We start from the raw sequence: 25,218 nt of genomic DNA, 5'->3' as shown, positions 1-25,218 counted from the left end.
ACTGTAATACAGTAAAATGTGTTCCCGGCCTGAATGGGTTAAAGGTAAATTCAGTGATTGTATTTCATTCAAATAAAAATATAATTGGTACATTTTCCATTCATTCTCCTCATTAGAATGTGTGCTGACCATATAAGGACTTCCATGGCCTGTGTTGCGAGCATAGCTAGATTCGGTTTTCAGAGGTGGCCAGCAAGTCCTCGGCCAATCAGGTTAGAGTATGGCCGTAGTTATGTTCTGATGTTTAGTTATGATGGTCAAAATAAAAGTTTTGAGAACCACAGTCGCTCTGAATTAAGAACGTCTGCTAAATGCCTAGATTGTAAACTACTGAACTCATAAAATGCCACAGTCTGGTAGTAAATCAGTATCATACATATCCTGAAGCTGGAGACGTAGGCCTAGCGATATTCAGTGATTGGGTCTAATGATCAAAATGAGAACATCATAATGGTGTAAAAAATCTATGAAAAACTAAACATTTCCACGCCGTGACAAAATGACCCCCAGCCACTTTCATTATCACTGAATACACCTTTAAGTGAAATCGGGCTGCAACTATTGAATATCTTAGCAATTATTCGAATGATTTGTTTTTTGGTTAGTTTAATACAGGGGTTGACACTAAGGTCTCAGAGGCACTTGACCATTGAATGCTTTAAGGTTGTGTCGCAACGTGAACGATCTGAAAACAACGTGCGTCTAACGGTCTCGCTTTTCTGTGTGTCTCGCTGCAAAGAGAGGCGGCCACAGTTAATCCTGCAAACGTATTCACATTTACATTTTGCACAAATGAAACCCACTGATTTATACCTAGTTGCAGCTGTGTGCTCATCGTGTCTTCATCATAATGCAGGGTTCTTGCACCATTTTCAAAGTAAAATGTAAGACTTTTTAATACCTTTTTAAGACCTTAACAAATGTAATTTAAGAAATTGGCTAATGGGAGGGTGGGCCAGCCCAGTGGGTGGGTTTCAAAAACAAACCCTTTGTGAATTTTATTACAACTTTTGTTGCATAATTAACTGTTCTGCTGCTGTTGACGATCCTCACCGTCATTAAAACCGGTTACTACACGACGCCATTGACAGCGCTCACCGTCAATCTTACTGTATTTACAGTAAATGTATTAATACTTACTTAATGTCGCTCCGGTCGCGGCCGCATCGGTAATGTCCGCGATTTGTTTAAAATGCACGTTGGGCGTGCACGCGAAGTGAAGCTCCTCCGTGTTAAGTCAATGGAGAGGCCCATAAAGAGACTTCATTTAATCCAAAAAAGACTTTTACAAGCAAAACAAAGCTCCAAAGAGTGTGGCAACAGTGTGCCTGGCGGCCGCCATGACACACTGTCACATGACACATGTCATGTGACTAGATGACGTAATCGTTGATGTCATTCAACAGTCCGTGCGTGTACACGCATTCCAGGCAGGCCTTTCACAATAAGAGCGGGTGCTAATGGGCAGATCTGCGTGGCGTCAAAGAAAAGTTAACCCTTCATACCCTGCAGCACTAATTGTGTTAAGATGCCGTATTTACTGACTCATACGCACAAGCAGCAACATGTTATTGGGACTCTTATCACAGATTGTTTTACATATAATATAATGAAGAAAAGAAAATAGAAAAGAAAAATATAATAAAGCCTACAGATGGTAGTTATGGGAAAATAGCCTAGTTAGGGACTTGACAGGCATCACAGCTGGGAAGGTCACTTCTCATGTTAATCTCAAACTCTGAGTTACATTATTATTATATTACTGTCTGAGGTTAGTGAACGATACTCGAGTTGGGAGAGGAGAGGGGAGACGCGATTTATTGATGAGTGTGTAGAACGTAAAAATACTCGGTAGAACAGCTGTTCTAAATCACAGATGATTGGTGGATTCTCCGCTTTGAAAACCTTTTATGACTTAAAGATTTTATGACTGTCAGCCTCATTCTGTCTCAGAGTCACAGGCAGAAGGAGCGGGGTACGGTAAGGTACGATAGCGGTAGCAAATGTAGCTAACACAAAATAAACAACACACATCAATTATTATGTCACGTCACCGCATCAATGCAGAATCACACAAGGACGCATCGCGATGCAAGCGAATTGTATTAATCTAAAAAAAAAAAAAAAAGAATTAGTCCACTACATAACACAAGGCCAAGTGTGTTTACTTGTGTTCTCTCAATCTGTGCTCATTGTCAGTGTGCTGTGACTGTCTGAGCGCTGCCGTTCTCAACTTCCCACTGTGCAGAGAAAAGGAGCGCTTGATTTGTTCAAAAACAAATCTCCATCTACCCCATCTACTGTACACACACCACCACAGTACTGACAAAATGGGCGGAGCCGAGAATAACAAACAAGCTCCTCTTCCCACTGACTGATGCTCGCTGCAGCCTGTTAGCGGTCTCTCGTTGTTTAATATTAATACATCAAATAAACTATTATGTGATGGGAGAGATTTCAAACTTAAGTTATTTACTTAAGTTTGAAAAGCCAAATAGTATTTATTTTTGTGTGTAAATAAAGCACTTTGAAACTGAAGATGATAGCAAATGTTGATGATAATAAAATAAAGATCAGAAGATGATTGCCAATGTTGTTATAAAATACAAATCTGTATATTTATTTTTTAACTGAGTTAGAATCGCGCAAACACACCCAACCCGAAAAACACGGATAATGTTCCGCCTGCACGCGGCGCTGTGCGCGAACGCTATGCCGCTCCCCGCAACTCTCCCCCCACTCCTTCAGCTTCTGCCTAGGCAGGGGAAACACTGGTGTAACGATTTGTGTGATTTTAGGGCCAAATCTGTAGGAGTAGTGTCCAAAAATGTGTTTTAAAAAATCGGCCTGAAGGTGGCGCTAAATGGGACAGATCCATGTTGATGAGACTAGAGGTTCGCGTCCCTTCGGGCCGCTCACATCTAGAGATCGCGCCTGCTTCGCAGGCGCTCACAGCTACGTTGCAGCAGTGATCCACCCACATCCAACCATCTACATCCATCCATCCATCCACATCCATCCATCCATCCATCCATCCACATCCATCCATCCACATCCATGCATCCATCCATCCACATCCATCCATCCATCCATCCACATCCATCCATCCATCCATGCATCCATCCATCCACATCCATGCATCCATCCATCCATCCATCCACATCCATCCATCCATCCACATCTATCCATCCATCCATCCACATCCATCCATCCATCCATCCACATCCATCCATCCATCCATCCACATCCATCCATCCATCCATCCATCCATCCACGCATCCATCCATCCATCCATCCATCCACATGCATCCATCTATCCATCCACGCATCCATCCATCCATCCATCCATCCACATCCATCCATCCATCCATCCACATCCATCCATCCATCCATCCAAATCCATCCATCCATATCCATCCATCCATCCACATCCATCCATCCATCCATCCACATCTATCCATCCATCCATCCACATCCATCCATCCACATCCACATCCATGCATCCATCCATCCATGCATCCATCCATCCACATACATGCATCCATCCACATCCATCCATCCACATCCATCCATCCATCCATCCACATCCATCCATCCACACCCATCCATCCATCCATCCACATCCATCCATCCATCCACATCCATCCATCCATGCATCCACATCCATCCATCCATACATTCAAATCCATCCATCCATCCACATCCATCCACCCATCCATCCATCCATCCACATCCATCCATCCATCCATCCATCCATGCATCCATCCATCCACATCCATGCAATTATCCATCCACATCCATCCATCCATGCATCCATCCACATCCATCCATCCATCCATCCATTCATCCATCCACATCCATCCATCCATCCATCCACTTACTGTACTGTACTTTACTGTACTCTACTGTACCTTACTGTACTTTAATGTACTCTACTGTACCTTAATGTACTGTACTTTAATGTACTCTACTGTACCTTACTATACCTTATTGTACTGTACTTTAATGTACTCTACTGTACCTTACTATACCTTACTGTACTGTACTTTAATGTACTATACTGTACCTTACTATACCTTACTGTACTGTACTGTACTCTACTGTACCTTACTGTACTGTATTTTAATGTACTCTACTGTACCTTACTGTACTGTACTTTAATGTACTCTACTGTACCTTACTATACCTTACTGTACTGTACTTTAATGTACTCTACTGTACCTTACTATACCTTACTGTACCTTACTGTACTTTAATGTACTCAACTGTACTCTACTTCACCTTACTGTACTCTACTGTACTCTACTTTACCTTACTGTACTTTGCTGTACTCTACTGTACCTGACTGTACCGTATTGTACTGTACTTTGCTGTACTCTACTGTACCTGACTGTACCGTATTGTACTGTACTTTGCTGTACTCTACTGTACCTGAACTCTACTGTACTCTACTTTACCTTACTGTACTTTGCTGTACTCTATTGTACCGTACCGTATTGTACTGTACTTTGCTGTACTCTACTGTACCTGACTGTACCGTATTGTACTGTACTTTTACTGTACCGTATTGTACTGTACTTTGCTGTACTCTACTGTACCTGACTGTACCGTATTGTACTGTACTTTGCTGTACTCTACTGTACCTGACTGTACCGTATTGTACTGTACTTTGCTGTACTCTACTGTACCTTGCTGTACCGTATTGTACTGTACTTTGCTGTACTCTACTGTACCTTGCTGTACTGTATCTTACTGTACTCTACTGTACCTTGCTGTACTGTATCTTACTGTACTGTAATCTACTGTATCTTACTGTACTGTAATCTACTGTATCTTACTGTACTGTACTCTACCATACTGTACCTCTCTCTCTCTCTCTCTCTCTCTCTCTCTCTCTCTCTCCCCCTCTGTGCAGCTGACCCCCCCCCTTCCCTCTTGTAACCCGATACTTTCGTGATGATACTGACAAACTCACTCTACAGAGAATTGCGCAATAGGTATTGCGAAATAAGCATATAAACACAAACTATACAGTAAATATGCATTTTGAAAAGATGACATTAAGTCTATTAGGTTCAGTTAATATTTCTCTGTTTTTTCAGCATAATGGTGACTTCCATCACAACTCGAAGTGTTGGGAATAGGCCGGACAGAAAGTGACTTTCGCGTCTTCATATGGGAGCAGAAGATGAGTGTAGACATACTGGCCCTCATTTATCAATGGAGTGTAAAAAATGGTCTATTTTTTTCACCAAATTTTGCGTAGGGCAACGTGTGCACGGGATTTATCAATGCTTCCTAAACAGACACACCTGGCGTACATTTGATCCCAGCGTTGATAAATGCGCAGGCTGAAATTTAAATAACACGCCCTTAATTATTCTCGAAACGCCCCCATTTTACGACCAGAACAACCCGAATACGACCTAACAACCAAAGAAAAGCCATGTCCGCGTCCCACACAGACCACGCACACATGCACGCACGCACGCGCACACCTACACAAGCAACTAGGCTACTTGGAACAGCAGCATTTTGGTTTACACAGCAGTCTTTGACAGTGGAAACGTGGGATTAACCAACGGTACAATATTTGACAAGGAGGCTATAGCACCGCAGCCGACATGAATGACACAAGTCACTGGTCACTGCCATGAATACTTTTGGATATTAATTTAAACCATTGCCTACCCGTGCCGTGCGTGCGCAGACAGAGCGCGTTCATTTGGTTACAAGCAATCATATGTACCGTTCCTGCGCGGGCTGGTCTTCTCCCAGGTGGGCCGTGGACCCCCATATAAATCATCCGCAGCGTGCGTGCGCGGGGCTGGTCACAGCCAGGTTTGGAGCTTCGGGTTTTATCCATATTTAAAAGGACTCGCGTCACTGTATAAATTGGAGGCTCACGCCTCACGGTAGATCACAGCGGCGCCGCGCTGGTCCCGAAAATGCTCTCGCATGCGTTCGTAGGCTATAATGTGCTTGTTCTGAGCCAGGTCTGCAATCTTAAAATATAGACTGTTAAAGCACTTAACAGTAGATTGCTTCCATGTTGCTAGATTTTGATTGCTTGTCATTGTAACTTGGAAATAAAATCGGCGTGCATGTCCATGATGTAGCTGGCTATAATATACTTTTATAAAATGTTATATTTTCACAGGATTATTTATTATTGTGTTGGATATACATTTTCGAGTGGATACATGTGTCCATTGCCTTTCAAATAGTTACACAATGCTGCTCCTATCCTACCCTACGCCAACGTCAAAGTCAAGTTGAAATGATAAATGTCGAGACTTCCCTAAATTTCGGTGTACACCCAAATTTTGATCTGCACCACGTTGATAAATGAGGGCCACTTACTGTGTACCGATTTGTGTGATTTTAGGGCAAAAATTGTAGGAGCAGTGTCCAAAAATGTGTTTTGCAAGAATCGGCCTCATGGTGGCGCTAGTGGCATGTGAGAATTGATGGTGGAGGTTGTGGTTTGGCAGGCAAGGAGTGTGTGTGCAAAATTTGGCATGGATCGGGGCAACGGTTGCGTAGATATGAGCAGGGCAAAAGTGTGACGTGTGACGTGTGACGGACTGACGGAGAGACGGACAGCTGGTCGAGGTTTTGACAGTAACGAGAAGCCCCTGACTGCAGTAGGCAGCTCGGGGCGGGGTTACGTATAAACAGCAGCTGGAGGTTTATTCTTCGCTGTATGACGGTGTCGCTAAACAATAAACATGCACCCTTAATCTACAAGCCCACAACATATTGGATCAGTGACGCATTGTGGACTTGTAGATCAGCTCACTTTTGCAGCAGAGAATGGAGACTTCTGCCTCGCGAGACCAGCCGCCTTTTAACGTTACATGTGCCCAGAATCACGCGAGAATTGCAGCAGATTTGTTTTAATTAAATATAATTTTTTAGTATCGAATATTCTTTTATTGTTAACATTCGAACGAATATTCGAATATAGAATATTCTTTCACAGCTCTAGCATGAATTCACACATTTCAGGGTCCTCTGAGAAATGTAATGTATAATAATGTATAATATTATATCACATTATATATTAAATTTAACAATTAAGCTTTGCCTGAGCTTTTGTTCTGAAATGAATGAATGTTAATTAAATTAAATGATTCAACGTCACTTAAAAAACAAACAAAAAAAACAAACAGATGATCCATAAATTAAATTATATTAATGACCACCATTAAGCCACTTTAAACGTATTTAATCGATCGTTCATGGCAAAGATCGCCTTGAAACAGACGCGGGGGGCCTCAATTTATAATTCTATGAATGATCAACATTAAGCCGCCATTAAAACTGCCCGCAACGGGCGGGGTGGGCGGGGTTGATGTATAGATGACTGATGATCACTTAACCCCGCCCACAAACACAACGGCCCGCCTGCATACATAACCCCGCCCCGAGCTGCCTACTGCAATCAGGGATACTTGACAGTAACTGTGACCTGACGGTCGCAATCAAATGAATACGCACAAATGTTTATGGCTTTCATTTTGGATTTGGACTTTTTAAGGATCCGCGGGAACCCTGTAATATGATCTTGTAGATTATTTGTTTTCGACGGAGTACACACACGCGGCAGAGCTTGTGTGTGTGTGTAGGGGGAGGAGGGAGGGACTGAGGGGAGAGAGAGAGATAGAGAGACGGGGCAGGACTCTAGTCCTGTTCAAGTTTCTAGTAAAGGCGGCTATCGCATTATGTTACTCAAAATGTGCGCTTACCCGGTTGGGCAACCAGGTAGCAAACTTCACCTGCCCGACCATTTTATTTGCCTACACTGGGCTGTCGGGCAACCGTTAGTGTCAATCCATGTAATAATTATATTATTTTATAGATAAAGATTATTATTTTTATAATCAAATTAATCGATTTGTTTCATCAACCCCTGAAGAGTAGTCAGCTGAGAAAGATCATCTGGTACCTTATGCAATTCCAGCTCACACAGCCAACGATGAATCACCTCCAATTTCTTTCCAACAGGAAGTCTGACGTAGCGCTGCGTCAACTGCTGAAGAGTCTGTATAACCTTAATGAGCAGTAAGAGACATTGTCACTTCACTGTCATCTGGGGATCACCTGGGGGTCCTCTGTCATCTCCCAACCCACAAGTTAAGAATCATTGGTTTAATGGACAATAATTATAACAAATTTATTTATTAAAACTGGGTGAAAAGAAGGGTTCACGGGCAACTATCAGCAAATGCGTTTACCCAGTAAACCACATGTTCACTGGGGTACGTCATTGGAAACCTACAATTGAAAGAAATCCACTGAGAAATGTGTATACTGTATCTACATATGGAAAATTTTGAAAAGTTTGGATTTACCATGGGACATGGCACGGCTCTCAAGTCTTGGAGTTGGGAGTCTTGTTTCTGCTAGAAGAGAAATAAAAAGACACATTAATGGGTAAATTCAAGTTATTTCAACAGACTTTGACCAATAGTAGCAGTCAACAAAATCACCTTCTTTCGTCACACAGCATCACCTTGCGTTGCAAGCTTGTAGATGGGCTATTTACACACTAATTGCCTCTTTCTTATACATTCTTATACAGATGATTTGGCCAATGTTTGACCAGGGTTATAGTATTGTTTTGTTGATTACTTTTGAAGCAGCAATGGTCTTTTTTTGTATATATAAAAAAAATAATAATAATTTAATTGTCACATTAATTCACTAATTGTCATAGACATAGGGTTATATTGTATATTGGAGTATCAGCAGACACCTTGTATAGATGGGGTCCACTCAATATGCTGACGGGCCGCTGTTCCGGCTAACGTCGACAGGTTAGGGTTAGGGTTAGGTTTAGTTTTAGTGTCGGCATACCGGCCCCTCGGCACACTGATGCGGACCCGTATAGATTGTATCCTCAATCTTCAATTATTATTATTATGTATATATTTTTTTTGCTGTATTTCCTTTTGTTGACTACACTGAAAAAATAAGGATATATTAAAACAAAAATAAAAAGACTTTTACACGGGGAAAAAAAGGAAGAGAGAGGGAAAGAAAGTTGAATAATTTGTGCACACACTTTGATGCTTTTAGTGTTGGTGCTTTATGTTGTTTTTGTTGTGCCTGCGTATACATAACACAACACTGATCCTCTGGCATTTTCCATTTCTGCATTACATTAATTTCAAACACCACTCTCTCTTCGTCCCTTGTCAACTTAACTAACCCCCCAGTGAGGCAGAAACAATACAACTACTCACTAAGATCAAGGGCTGAACCTGATGAGAGAATCCATGCCATGGGCCACAAAGCAATTTGCTTGGGGGAGATGAACAGTCCATATGAGACCCTGCCACATCACCACCTACCTCCGGATACCACCCTGCACACTAGGGCTCTATTTTGAAAGTCTTAAGTAACAGCTCTTATGACTTAACTTAAAGGCCTGTCTAGGGATGGCCAAATGGAGAATTTTTCTTAAACGATATCCGTAAGGCCCTATCGGTTAATTAACCGTTAACCGTTAAGCACATGTGTTCAAAAATGCCTACTCTGTAACCGATCGACAGACGACTTTAGCGTTCCACACGTCATATAACATTAGAAAGTTGTGTTTTAAGCTCTTCTTAACTCAGTCTGTGCCATATTTAAAGTGGGACCTCTTATATTGCCGTTTTCGAACCCAACAAAGGGTTAAAAAAATAGTGTGCACGGGTGCACAATAGGGTGCACACATTCGTGCACAGATCATGCACTATGCATGTGCATGCTTTTCACAGCTTTCAAACAAAAAAATCCGCTTGGAAATCCGTTCAGGCATTCAGGAGAAAACAGCCCTTATGTTTTCTTCAAATGTAAACAAACATGGCTGCCATGTTTGAAAGATGTGGTTGGTATGGGGGTTAAACATGCAATTTCGCGATCGCGATCATGCCTAGTACATTGTTGGAGGTCCACTTTTTTTTTTTCAAAAATGTTTTTGAAAAAAAAAAATCTTTTTTTTTTTATTATTTATTTAAAAAAGACGTCCAAAAGACGTCTGGCAGGGAGGTCCATAGTTAAAAAGACGTTTTTATTATAGAGAACGTTTTTTTTGGCAGGGAAGTTGTTAAACAGGATTCAATCTGACGGTCTGTTTTGGAAAATCCAATCAGAGTATTTGTTTCCTGATGAACAAGTCAGCGTGCCGTGTACGATTCCAAATCTAGTGTCGCACTCGCAGACTCGCAGTGCGTGCAAGGATGTTACACAGACATTGGTGTCCAGAAATGTGTGTCTGGAGCGCTTATAGTTGCATGGTTGGTAACTTGATGTTGCATAGATATTGGTGTACGTGGCTTTTGGTGTGACACATGGGTTGCTTTTCTTTTTTTCCTTTTTTATCGGTCACCATTAACCGTTCGTGCTTACCAGTAAACAATTTCTCATCGGTTAAATGGTAACGGTTAACCGTTGGCCATCCCTAGGCCTGTCCATACTATCTCCGACCACAGAACTTTTCATCTGAGAGTCTTTCCGACTTGCAGCTTTCCTAACTCTAATTTTGGGGTAATGCTTTTCAGAAGATGCGAGGGATGTTATTTTGTAGTTGAAACGGACCTTTCCGACGAAAGGTTTGGTGCCTCAGTGGCTTCCACGGCTAGTCTGCAATCCACTTGCATCACTGACAGCTTCAGGGCCAGCTGCTGTGGATGTATGGTATTGAAGACGCTGATGTCCAAGAACATGACTCTCATAGTGCTACCAGGACCAGAATCTCAAAGATCTTCTTAAGTGTAATGTCAGAACAATTAACTGGCCTTTAGTCATTGAATGCACTGAGGTGTCCCTTCTTAAACACCAGGACATTTTACTTTACTCAACCTCAGGAAGAAGATGAATCTAGGTTGGAATGCTGCTACCAACTGCCCAGTGCATATGTAGCCCTGGCTAAATCTCATTCACCATTCATTTAGGCTACTGGCTTTAATTCATGCAATAAATAAATGGGTTAAAAACATTTAAAGCATTGTATTAAAAAGACTGAGTTCATATTGTTTGAATGGGGTTAAAATAAGGTAATATATATGAAAGGATTTCATGTATAAAAAATGGGAAACTAATTCATAGTCTTTTGAGTTAAAACCTCATAATGCATGCTGAAGGGCATAGTTTGTTTGAAGTGTACAGTACATGCCCAGCACATGATTGCAGTCTCACAGCCTAGCTTGTGAGCAGCAGCATGTGTAAATCTTGTGTTTCTTTTGTTTTTGATTTGTTCCTGCTTAAAGGGGCACTCCACCACTTTTCAACCTATGTTCATATAATTGGTCCTCACTCAAAAATAGCTTTTTCTTTTCTTTTTTTTTTCTCAGAGGACGGCAGAAACCCATCGTCTTGTGTCATCATTGATTGCCAATCCAGCTTATAGAAACTGCAGGCTTTCTATTCCTGAAAAGTTGCAATTCTAAAGTGGGAGCCATTGTTCTCGCGATAATAAAAATCTAAATATTTTTTTCAAAAATATTGATTACATTTTCTTTTGGGAAAATGATGATGTCACAAGACGATGGAATCTGAACTTCCTAGGAGACTTGGACTGAGTAGAAAAAAATTTGATATTTTATCATGAACATTAGTGAGGACCTATTATATGAAGACAGGTTGAAAAGTGGTGAACTACTCCTTTAAGTGACAGCCAATCATGAGTCCAGTTCCAGTTGGAAGGGTGGGTTCTCAGTTCCTGCTAGCTGCTAGGGGAACAGGTGTACTAGATCAGTCCTTTTCTCTCTAATCAGTCATTCCAACTCAGACAGCCAGAGTGAAAAGTCACAGTTTGTTCAGTGAAGCCTGTGTCAAGACATAAATGTTTGTTGCGACCGTCAGGTCGGATTTACTACCAAAACCTCCACCGGCTGTCTGTCAGTCAGTCAGTCTGTCCGTCATGTCACACTTTTCCCCAACTCATATCTCCGCCACCGTTAACCCAAGACATGCCAAACTTTGCACACACACTCCTTGCCTGCCAATCCACAACCTCCACCTCTCACGTCATACGGGCAGCCATAGTTACACCTGGAAAGTTGAATCTCCATATATGGAGATAACCTACGCATCACACAAAGTCTGACCTCACCAGCCCATACTTGGGCATGGACGACTTATATCTCCATATACGGAGATGGCCATATATGGAGATACGATGACATCACAGAGTCCACAGCTGATGATGTGGCGTGATGTCATACAATACACAAACAAGCCCTATATAAAGGGGCAATTCTCACCAGGGAAGAGAGCATTCCTCGACTCAGACCTTATCGCCAGGATCAACTAAGCTTATAGCTTATCATCACATCCAACCATCTTAAGATACTCGTCAGTCAGTCAGTCTGTCCGTCATGTCACACTTTTCCCCAACTCATATCTCCGCCACCGTTGCCCCAAGACATGCCAAACTTTGCACACACACTCCTTGCCTGCCAATCCACAACCTCCACCTCTCACGTCATACGGGCAGCCATAGTTACACCTGGAATGTTGAATCTCCATATATGGAGATAACCTACGCATCACACAAAGTCTGACCTCACCAGCCCATACTTGGGCATGGACGACTTATATCTCCATATACGGAGATGGCCATATATGGAGATACGATGACATCACAGAGTCCACAGCTGATGATGTGGCGTGATGTCATACAATACACAAATAAGCCCTATATAAAGGGGCAATTCTCACCAGGGAAGAGAGCATTCCTCGACTCAGACCTTATCGCCAGGATCAACTAAGCTTATAGCTTATCATCACATCCAACCATCTTAAGATACTCAGCTAGTGCTCCCAGCAAGACTTCAGATCCTCTCATACGATTCAAGGCATCTACACCCAGGAACCAATGCCACTTACAGCCCTCTTTTACATGTGACCTGACGGTCGCTTACCTCCCGATTAGGGAGTCTTACTGGTAACCTTGGTTGACGACGAGTTATCCTGATGGTGTGAACATTATTGATCTGCAAGAGGTAAATATATGCCTGTGTATTGTTTCTGTTGCTGTAACTGAATGTTTGAGTGTAACAGTTAATGTGTTTGCAAATTGTGATTAGCCATTTGCACTTCCACAACATCAAAGAGCTTTGTATTGTGTTGTAAATGCATAGCTTGGCTGTAACTCCCTTTAGGCACGGACAGACACAGTTTCCTTGATACTGATTTATTGAAGGCTTGGTCCTCCAATTCACCGTGAAAACTAAAACAATAATCATAAAACAGACACGTCACAATAACATACACAATATCATGCACAGCATGTAAATACAAACATTTCACCAAAGTAAAATACAGACAACAAATACCTCGTTGGCTGCGTGCAACACAAAAAGGGAACACTTGGTCTTCAGGTCCTTCTGACCCATTCACTTAGTCTTCAGGTCCTTATAACCCTTAACTTTCTTGTAACTATAAACTTTCAGACAGTCTCTTCTTTGACAGAATGAACAGAGCACAGAGCTCCTGCACCTTGCTGCTTCTCTCTTGCTGCTTGTGGCTTGAGTGCTTAATTGCCTGATGCAAAAGTCCTGTGTAAACCCTTGGAAGTGAAGCTAGTGAAAACAGACCAAACGAGACACATGAACTGACTTAGAACCTTCAAAATAAAAGCATTACAACAACTTGACTTAAAGAACATGAAATACTGTACATAAACATGACCTTTTAACCTTCTTATGAACTTGACATTTTAACCTTCTTAATTACTGTATGAACAAGGAAAATAACAACAATTATGAACTTTGTCATATATCAAATAATTATGAACTTGGCAACCTGTAGTGGCGACAGTTACACTCCCACCAAATCACACAAACCTTAATGTGGGATTTCTTTTTAACCTTTTTAACTTCAAAAATAATAAAGCTTTTACTTATACATTTACCATGAAATTGCAGGCAAAACATTAAACATCTTCCTCTGCTTTAAGCAGGAAAAAACACCTCTTTTTATCCAGGGTTGTCTGAGTACACCTTTTTAAATACAGGGTTTCCCATATTATCATATGTCATATCTTTACGTAACTCTTGTACTATTAAGTCTTGTATTCTCTTATCCCTATCATCTGACCCTGCTTGGACATCAGTGATGCTGACCAACCTCTGTTGGTTGGAAGGTGCCAGATCCTCTTCTGGATGGACCTCCAAGTTCTTTCTTTTCTCGCAATGCTTTCGTCCTGGTTCCTTGTGGCTGTTCTCCAACATTGGATGCTTTGTGTGTGTTCCTTCTTCATCCAAGAATGGATTCAACTTGCACATCTTGCTGTCTTTAGTCTTGGTAACATCTTTCTTGACATTAGCAAGTTCTTCTTTTCTTTCTTTTAAGCTTGCTCTTTCATTGGTTCTTTGTTTCACACCTTTATCTTCTTTGCCTTCTTTTGCTTTAGTGCTACACACAAGAACCTCTTTCTTGATCTCTCCCACCTTGCGTTCTCCGCCAGGTAGCTTGAGATCTTTTTTGTCTTCACATGGATTCCCTTGACCAACAATACTCCATCCAAGGTCTGTACGCTGCGCATAAGGCTGGTTGTTGCTACCAGACACAACTTCCCTTGGTATTAGGGCTTGTGAGCAGTTGTATCCAAGGAGCAGACCTACTGGACAGTCCTTCAGAGGTGGCATCTCATCTTGGAGATGCTCTAGATGGGGCCAAGCTCTTGCAGTTTCACTTGTTGGTATGTGAGTTCTGTTGGCTGGAATAAAACCACGAGTGTAGACTGGTGGTAAGGTGATTCCTTTCCAAGAGTAAAAGCCTCGGACTCTTAGATTGCTTACTATTTGGGAGCTTATGACTGTACTTCCTGCAGTCATAGTCGAGAGCTTGAGCTTAACTTGTTCTTTGTCTGCTTCCAACTTCTCCGCTATGTCACTCAGTACAAAGGTTGCGTTGCTTTGGGAGTCCAACAGAGCATATACTAGTATTTCTCGTGCTGGTTGAGTTGTGGATGAAAGCCAGACTGGAATTATTGCAGCTGTTTGTACCTTTGCTTCGTGAAGTATTACTCTATTTGAAACAACATCTGTGGTTTCTTCTTCTGATGATGATTGTCGATTTTCTTGACTTGTACTTGGCTTAACTTGTGGTGAGCTTTGGTCTTCTTTGACTCGCTCTTCATGCAGACAAGTAGGATGCTTCCTTTGGCAAGTGTCGCAGACACTCCTATTGTTGCAACTTTTTGATTGGTGACCAGACTTGAGGCAACCAAAACATAGTCTCTCGGCTTTCACAAACTTGATTCTGTCTGACATCTCTTTCTCCATGAACCTTCTGCATTTAAGCAACTCATGCCCTGTCTTGTCACAGAGAATGCACTTTATGACAGCTTTGTTGTTGGAGCTTGTGGTCAGTGTCTCTTCATTTGAACTTGTGTTCAATGACTTGGCTTCAAAACGTTGTCTTTGTGGCTTTGGTTTGTCAGCCTCAAATTCTTTAAGTGACTGCACTGAAGTGACAGGGTGGCAGGCAATCCTCGCTTCTTTTGTTAGGAACATGACAAACTGGCTGAAGGAGGGAAATTGGTTACTTGCTTCCTCTATTTCCATAACCTTCCGATTCCAGCTCGCCGTGAGCCAATCCGGTAGCTTGAAAAGGATGTTCCTGTTCTCATTACAGTCATTCAATATTTTCAATTCTTTGATGTGGACCATGGCGGCCTCACAACTACGGAGAAAATCTGTGAACTCTCTGAGCTCAAAGCTGTCCTTAGGCCCAATCTTAGGCCATGCTTGGAGCTTGTCTCTGTATGCCTTAGCAATTGTGAACGGATTTCCATATCTCTCCTCCAGAATCTTCCATGCTGCAACATAGGCAGAACCGGTTCCGAGCAGGAAGTAGCCATCAAGTGCTTTCTTAGCTTGACCACCCACGTATCTTCGTAGGTAGTAGATCTTCTCTTTCTCTTGTAAGTTCTTCTCGTCAATCAGTGTTTCAAAGGAGAGCTTCCAGTCATTATACTTTAATGGATCCCCACTAAATATTGGCGGTTCAGGAATTGGGATTCTGTTGGCACTTAAAGCACCTGCTAGCATCTTAACGAGCTCTGCTGTACTGTCATTGGAGTTGGTCACAGCTTGAGGTACAGAAGACATATGCATGGGCATAGGACTAGTGGGAGCAGGTACTTGGTTACCTGCTACCGCTTGTGGTACGAAAGACCCATGTATGGACAGAGGACTTGTGGGAGCAGGTACTTGGTTACCTGCTACAGGCACATGTCCTTGTAGTATGTCACTTTGTTCTTTTTCGTCACTCCCTTGATCATACACCAGGATTCTCGCTTGTGCTGCATTAAGACTTTTCACTGTCTCCAAATGCTTTATCTTTCTCCGTTTTTCATCCAGTGTTTTTTGTAGAGCTAACTGCTCTTCTTGTAGTTTAGCTTTAAGTTGAGCTTCTTCTTCCTCTTGTTGTAAACGACTTTCTTCTTGTTGTAAGCGACGCTTCCTTGCTGCTGCTTCTTCTTCTTCCTCTTGTTGTAAACGACTTTCTTCTTGTTGTAAGCGACGCTTCCTTGCTGCTGCTTCTTGTTCAGCTAGCTTCTTTCCAGCTTCTACCTCAAGGAGGTCTAATTCCAATTGTTCTCTCTCTTGCTCTTGTAGCACTTTTAGAACAGCTTGGTTTGCAGCAGCGTCAGCGACAGCTTCTTGTCGTTTTACAGTAGTCCTGGTGGTGTGCACCGAGTTGCTTTTCAAGATAGAAGCAAGAGAGCTTACGCTTGAGTCAAAGAGAGAGCCTGCTTCTGGCCATTCTAGCTCTTTTTCTGTAATATTTCCATCCAGCCTACTCCTAGCTCGGGAGAAAATGCAGTCAGAGATCTGTACACACAGATCTACCTTTCGTCGTATCTCCTGCTCGGGAGTTGAGACTTGGCGTAATTCTTCGTAAGCACATGTGACATCTATAGCAAGACGCCTGACTTCTTCAGAGATGTCGATAATCAATTGATCCTCCACAGGCACTGTTCGTGATAATAGCTGTTTAGCTGATTTAGCCCGAGGTCTCCATTTATCATAAATGAAATTGAACCTTTGTTGAAAAAGCTTCATTTTGCTTGCTTGCATTTCTTTACCCTTTTCCGTTAGGGTTTTTTGTCTTTCACTTCGTCTCAGCTTCTGAGCTTCATCTTGCTGTTTTTCCTCTTCAGCACCACTCACTTCTTTCGGTTGTGGTTGTTCATCTCCGCTGTCCCTAATACTGTCCCTAACCTGTACAGTATGATCACCTTGTTGCGACATTTTAAACAGCAATCAAATGAACTCACTTTGTAAATAAACCTTTTAAATTGTCCCAAACAGAAAATAGTCATGAAATGAAAATAAATGATATCTCCAGATCACTTTTTACGTAAATGAATAGATGAACCCGTTCAAAAATGTAAATATCACTTAAATGTAGGCCTAATGTAAATACCTTAAAATCTTAAATATTAGATTCAACCTTTAAGCGTGGGCTTCAAAACACTCAATGCACTGTAGGCACTTTAAATCACTTCAAAACTCAAATATCAATGGCAGTTAACCAGATAGCTTCAATATCAAATGAAATAGTGCTTCACTTATTTTAAACCCAAAACGTTTTTAACATTATTATCATCACATGAAATGAGAAATGTCCTTTTTTAACTTGTACTTTAGTTCCTTTTTTAACTTTTCACTTAAATGTCTCTTATAATGATGAAATTCAATTAAATTATTAAAGCAGATCAGTCCAAAAAACGTTTACCACACATCCACTGTATCTTCAAAGTCTTCTTCTTTTATCACTGTCACTGATTTAAGTGTCCAGTCTTTATTGCTTTGTTCTGTAAACGTTCAGATTACCTTGTCTCTTCTGTATGGGTGACTGTGTGTGAGTGGGGAAAAGAGAAGGGGGGGGGGGGGGGGGGGGGGCGCTTGATGACGAGGCTCCGTGCAGCTGGCCTGGGCTGCTCCTCTGGCAGACTTGATGAGGAGGCTCCGTGCAGCTGGCCTGGTGCTTTGATCTTGCCGACTGTCGTTGTACACTGCGTCGTTGAACAGTGCGAGTTTTCACTGTAACTCCCTTTAGGCACGGACAGACACAGTTTCCTTGATACTGATTTATTGAAGGCTTGGTCCTCCAATTCACCGTGAAAACTAAAACAATAATCATAAAACAGACACGTCACAATAACATACACAATATCATGCACAGCATGTAAATACAAACATTTCACCAAAGTAAAATACAGACAACAAATACCTCGTTGGCTGCGTGCAACACAAAAAGGGAACACTTGGTCTTCAGGTCCTTCTGACCCATTCACTTAGTCTTCAGGTCCTTATAACCCTTAACTTTCTTGTAACTATAAACTTTCAGACAGTCTCTTCTTTGACAGAATGAACAGAGCACAGAGCTCCTGCACCTTGCTGCTTCTCTCTTGCTGCTTGTGGCTTGAGTGCTTAATTGCCTGATGCAAAAGTCCTGTGTAAACCCTTGGAAGTGAAGCTAGTGAAAACAGACCAAACGAGACACATGAACTGACTTAGAACCTTCAAAATAAAAGCATTACAACAACTTGACTTAAAGAACATGAAATACTGTACATAAACATGACCTTTTAACCTTCTTATGAACTTGACATTTTAACCTTCTTAATTACTGTATGAACAAGGAAAATAACAACAATTATGAACTTTGTCATATATCAAATAATTATGAACTTGGCAACCTGTAGTGGCGACAGTTACATTGGCATTTTAAGTAATTGGTTTAAGTACAATAGCTACCACTATCTCTTCATGATGTAGTATTTTGGACTTGTGGCTTAGCTGATGTATTTGCTTCAGGACACTGGCAAGTGAGCGTGGAACACTTTGCCCAGCTGTAGAGTGATGTCCCTACTGTTTCTTCTTCTGGACTGAGTTTCTCCTGGAGTGATTCTTCTGGACTGATTGACCTGTGTTGCTGTTCCCTCTGCTGCAATTCCCCTCATCATGCAGTAACCCCTCACCAAACGTAACCTCCTACGTAACCATGGCGTTGTGAGTACTGTACATTGAGCATGTGCATTTTATTTTCTGCTTGTGAGATCAAGTGAAGCGGCCACTACAGTTTGTAGGCCTCAACGCACCCAAGCCACGACTCAGGCCTGCAACGAGCATTCAGTTTAGGGTTACTAAAGGACTTACAAGTTGCAGTCAGGTGTGTGTGTGAGAGAGTGGGGCCCATTTATTGTGTGACCTGTTGTTATTTGTATCCACATTCACAATCCTTTTTATTTTATTTTTCGTACTGCATTTTGAGACACTTAATTTATTGTTGTTTTTGTATAATAAATATTCCTGCCTATGTTGGGTAGTTATAGTTAAAGTAACCTTGTTGTGTCATAGCTCACAGAGAATTCATGTTTGGTATTAATAGAATTCATGTATGGTAAACCGTGTTGGGCAAGTTACTGACAAATAGTAACTAGTTACCGTTACTAGTTACTTCATTTCAAAAGAAACTCAGTTACTTTACTAATTACTCATACCAAAAAGTAATGCGTTACTGTGAAAAGTAACTTTTTAGTTACTTTTTCGTTTTTAGTTAAGTAATTTTTAGTAATGACCTAATAGCCTGCATGGATAAACTTTATAGCTTGTAATCCAAAAGAGAAATTAGACATTTGCCTGTGACCCAAACTAGTGAAAACAGCAGATCTCCAAGCTCACAACGCATCGCTTCTCACTGCGTTGTGAGCTTGGAGATCTGCTATTTTCACTATTTCTTAAATATATTTGTGTTCTAATTTAGGCTGTCAGTCAATTAATGCTGCATGCCTGAAGAAGGCCTATGACCAAAAGCTTGCACTTTATTTAACTGGAAATAAAGAACATGATTTCCTCCATTTAATTTTTCATTAGGACAGATTTTAAATAAATAAACGTTTACAGCATCCTTATTCTAAGAGCATATTCACCCAAAGTAAGCTTGTAGATCGTCTTATTTTTGGTGAAGAGAGTTGATGGAAAAATAGTGCAACTCAGGGGTGTTTTACAAAGCAAGCATGAGGCATTAGAGGGTCTAAATTGGTTTAACTGAAGTAATAGGCTATTGATAAATGTATTATCAATAGCCTAAATCTAAAATGTAAATTTATTCAAGCAAAATCTTAATGCAAAACGATTGTCTTAAAAGCTAAAATAAATAAGGCTGCATGTACCTTATCTGACTCTAGACTGTTCCTTTCAAATATTTAAGGGCAAAATATTACCTCATGACATGACACTGCTGCTGTTGTGTTGGATTGTAAAGCCTCTGTAAGGCCGGGACTGTTACATACTGTATAGCCTACATTCCTGTTGCTTAATGTACTTTGTGAAACTATCAGAGGAGACTAGGACTAACGATCTTTAACGGGTTTCACCTGGACATGCATTGATTAATCCAGCGTCAGCGTGTGGACAGACACACACCACAACAAAGTGAACTGATTTTTGGAGCGGTGAAAGCGCTCCCAATAGACAGGTATGTCTGTGGCTGGCTGGCTATGTGGCTGGCTGGCTGGCTGGCTGGCTGGCTGGCTGGCTGGGTATGTCTGTAGCCTGGCAATACCTTGAGTGGCCACACTAGTTAAAGGAGGGGCGCTGTTGTGCAGGCACAAACACACACACACACACACACACACACACACACACACACACACACACACACACACACACACACACACACACACACACGCACGCACACACACACACACACACACACAGATTCACCGCTCCACTTCGAACCGAGGTTTGATTTTTTTTTTCAACAACTGAGAAACGAGAGTTGGTTTTCCTTTGAAACTGGCTAAAATAAAGGGCCATTTATAGGATGTCTTTTTCTGTAGCAACTGCAGCTTTTGCAGTGCTGTTGCAGTTATGAAAGAGAAAGTAAACTCCTGCATAGACCGTCTGGACGGAGGAAAGCCTGGTGGATGCACTTCTTTTTTTTTCTTTTTGGGGGGGACGACATTGACACAGGATTATGGAATATATCCTTATATTGCAAAGATAATCAGCACCATCTAAAGGTAATCTGCACCATCTTGTCTGACACATGCATGGATTTAATACAAGACGTTGTCTGTATCTGTAGTCGCATTGCTATATGTCTGCACTCTGCACTAGTCTGTTGGTAGCCTTACATTAAGTCGCTCCTAATTTTATTTAACAATACGGACTAATACATTAAACAAGGCTACCGGACAAGTCGCAAAAACCTTGACGAACTTGTACGGAAGATATGTCTCGCATGTGTGCATGTGTAGAGCCGCAGTAGCAGTTTTGCAGACCATACTCCGGACCTGTCTGTCAAAGCGTTAAGACGCTCCTGTAGCCATAAACGTCATCAATGCAGAAACTTCTACAGGAGCGACTTAATGCAGACCATACTCCGGACCTGTCTGTCAAAGCGTTAAGACGCTCCTGTAGCCATAAACGTCATCAATGCAGAAACTTCTACAGGATCGACCTAATGTAAGGCTAGACTGTTAGTAAAGCTGCTGCCCATTTCAGCGCGGCTCAGTGTCCGCCTGTAGCCTACTCTCTCTCTTTCTCTCTCTCACACACACACACACACACACACACACACACTCACTCACACACACACACACACACACACACACACACACACACACAGATGTGCAGTAGCTCGTTGCTGGCTAGCTCTATAGCTGCGACGTGCACTCTGTCTACAAGCAGCACACATTGTAATTAATACCCACCCAGCTGTGATTAGTTATAAATCAGATGTAACACGTTGGGTAAAGCAACATGCTATTGTGAGCCTCATTGTGCGAACGTGGAGTTAATGCTATGGAGAAAAGTCTTTAGTTATGACTTTCTCAAGCACCCCACAAGCCAGCCACGGGAAAAGGTGACAAATACTAAGTAAACAGATGGACCAAGCGAAGCGATAGAAAGAGTAAATGTGAATCCGAACGACATCAGAACATGTTACGTTTCTGTGGCTGCTGCTACAGAACAGGTGAAAAAGTAAAAGTAGCAATACCACAATATAAACATACTGTTACAAGTAGACCTGTGTTCAAAATATTACTTGGGTAAAAGTGCAAAAGTATTGGTATCAAAAGTAAAAGTACTAAAATGTTTGAAAATAGCAGATCTACAAGCTCAAGTGTCATGATGCATGTTGTGAGCTTATAGATCTGCAATTTTCAAATAACCCATGTATAAAATAGGTTGGAAGTGGTCAATGTATGTTTTAGAATATCATCAAGCATCTATACTGGAGCAATTGGTGGCAAACCTAAACCAGAATGTTTAGCTACATATTCTCACAAACACCTCTCACAAACATAGCCACCACGTCGAACAAACGTGAAAATTTACAACTGTCCACATTTTAAACATGCCACTCTTTGAACCGCATTTATTTCAATTTAACAACATCTCGCCTCACGCAGAGCAGCCAGTCCTGACATAGTATTCTGAACATTCTGGCCAATGCTGAAACCTCAAAATGATCATCAGGGTATCAAGTTACAGAGGGAGGGAGGGGGAGGGAGGGGGGAGAGGAGCTGAGCAGAGTAGAGTATCGAATTACAACAGAGGGGTGTGTGTGTGTGTGTGTGTGTGTGTTTTTTTTTTCCCAAAAAATTTTTTTTTCATTTTTTTTTTCAAAACATTTTTTTTTCAAAAAACCTTTTTTTTCAAAAAACTTCTTTTTTTTCAATTCTCAAAAAACTTTTTTTTCTCAATTTTTTTTTTCTCAAAAAAAGAATTACCCATATTTGGCCATTACACACACCACACTGCCGCAACATGGCGGTGAAGGCCGCACAGCGGCCTGAACTCTAGACTTTTTCGGCCCGAAGGGCCGCAAACTTCTAGTAATTTATATTCGCAAAGTAACTAGTAACTGAAGTTTTGGTTTTTGGAAATTGGAAATACTCCAGTAAAATAAAAGTACCTCAAAATTGTACTTACTTTAAGTACAGTACTGGAGTAAATGTACTTAGTTACTTACTTTACACCACTGTTAAGCACCTTCTTCAGTCTGCACTACAACTACTGTAATAGCAAACATAATTTAGTAGTGAGACCTTATTGTCAACCAGAGATTCCGTTAGCCGGTATTTACCGGCCATTGACCGGTTAAATGTTTAATTGGCCGGAAATTATAAAGTCCACCGGCCACCGTGGCCGGCTGGGAAAATGCCTCTTAGGCTATTTTAACATTTAATGTTATTATTCACACAATTATTTGTCTAAAGTAGTAAAGCTACAACCATTAAAACCTATCATCATTTTAAATTTGTGTCATGTTCTGTGAGTCTTGGCGCCAGCGGAACCGCCGCTGCTGCTGCTTCATGCTGCTCTGTGCGCATTAGATCAGACTATATTCGTCGTACGATGGTTACGCACATTGAAGATATCAGAGCTTCAAGCTCACAACGCGTCCCAACGCGCCGCGCTGTGAGCTTGTATGTCTGCTATTTTAGATATGCACGGCCATAAGGAGAAGCACACATCAAGACCAAGTTTCACAGCTGACAGTTCCAGCAGCTTGTAACAATCAGCGCTATAGGCTACAGCGTGGGTTTAGTGTTATGATCCGAACAGAACTAGGGTTCTTCCGAGGTAATCTAGACCAAGCTGACGATAATAAAAAAGGGACCCGAACTCTGTGGAATCACATGGATATTATACAAGCACGCACATGACTTTCTGATCGCATGGATGTGATGCCAAGCCATTGTGGTGGTCAAAGCAACAGAGGCAAGTCAACCTTCCTTGCGCCATCATAACATAACATTAACAACACAAAACAAAACAAAGGTTGTATGTTTGCATATTAAGGTTTAACGAGACGTGAAGCCAAAATCATATACTGTTAACTTATTAATTTGTAGGCCACTGTGTGGCAGGGCGCGCAAACGGTTTGCTTGAGTTGCAGCTGTTGCGCCCACTTTAGCCAATTCTTTTCTTTTTTTTGGCAAGCGATACCTCTACATAAGTAGATAGTTAGGCTATTATTTCGTTAACTCAGGAACAGATTGCAATTGTATCTGTGATAAAGAGGAAAGCCCAGCGCTAACATAAAATGGTGTAATTATCAGTTGGGTGCACCATGCACATACAGTATCTCATCTGCAAACACGTATGTGACGTTCATTATAATATGGCCGATAAATTAATTGATTGGCCGGTAAAATATAATCCTGCCGGCCAAGGTGGCCGCCCCCAAAAATGCCTAGCGGAAACCCTGTTGTCAACCACTGGAAATATTATATTATAAGTAACGCGCTAATATCATGATAATATTGTGATATTTTGGGTCACCAATATCATGATATGACATTTTCATATCGTCCCACCCCTACTAGTACAGGTGTAGAAATGGAGATTTTTGAGCTACTAACTGACCATGACCTGGAGGGCAGAGCTAGAAACCAGGACTGTCCGTCACTTTTTGTGCAGAGAGAAGTATCCAGTATCCACTGCTTGTGTCTTGTGCACTTAAGCTGCATGCCTACCTTGCCTAATATATATATTATATATAACACATTTACTTACATGGTAGTTGTGGTTCCTGGCAATCTGCTCGCGCCTGGGACAACGCTGGTAGTCCTCATAATCAAGGTCGAAATCGCCTTCGTTTTCCTCTTGTTGGTATGAAAATACCATGAAATCCGAGAACTGGTATGGCGTTGCGTTTTGGATGACCTGTGGTCAAAGTGCTTAAGTTCAGTCTCTGGCTTTCAATTATTTGTTTATTTGGGAGGGACAGCACATATTAACACCTAGGGTGTGGGTGCTGATGACGTGGAGGGAGGAACACGCCGCCCATATATGTCCTTAATATTGATAATATCCTTAATAATGTCCTTAATATTGACAATATAGGAATCTCAATATATGGGCATAAAACGTACGTAAGTAATGGCAAGCAGGGCCTTGGTGAGTTAGGGCCTTGGTTTGATGCCTGTGGATCTCAATATATGGGCATAAGGGGGTACATTCTCATTTTCGGCCTGGGATTTGACATCAGAAATCTCCATGTATGGACATAAAAGTTTTTTTTTTCTTTTTCTGGGAATGACCGTATATGGACTTTTATACCCTGAGAAATCTCGTAGCTTGTCTGACTGTCAGTACAGGAAGTGATGACATCCTTTTTATGCCCATATATGAGTCATTCTGTACCACATCACTGTGACTCACTGACATCACACTGACATCACAC

General features: G+C 41.5%; 1 protein-coding gene across 1 annotated transcript in view; it reads right to left on the bottom strand.

The window, feature by feature from the left end:
• Positions 1 to 25,218, bottom strand: part of LOC308299735 (uncharacterized protein) — a gene marked incomplete at its 3' end in the record, with an annotated part of 96,782 nt that overhangs the window by 11,053 nt on the left and 60,511 nt on the right. Inside the window, exons 7-9 of the mRNA XM_080743525.1 lie at positions 24,549 to 24,698; positions 8,358 to 8,408; positions 7,952 to 8,056 (exon numbers count right to left, since the gene is read on the bottom strand). Coding sequence (XP_080599651.1) covers positions 7,952 to 8,056; positions 8,358 to 8,408; positions 24,549 to 24,698 — 306 coding nt within the window. The remainder of the gene's footprint in view (positions 1 to 7,951; positions 8,057 to 8,357; positions 8,409 to 24,548; positions 24,699 to 25,218) is intronic.

Source organism: Nannobrachium achirus (genome assembly GCF_963921795.1).
Source record: "Nannobrachium achirus genome assembly, chromosome: 15".
NCBI classification, from domain to species: domain Eukaryota; kingdom Metazoa; phylum Chordata; class Actinopteri; order Myctophiformes; family Myctophidae; genus Nannobrachium; species Nannobrachium achirus.
The sequence above is the reverse complement of the archived record's forward strand: the minus strand, read 5'-3'. Positions and strand labels throughout refer to the sequence as shown.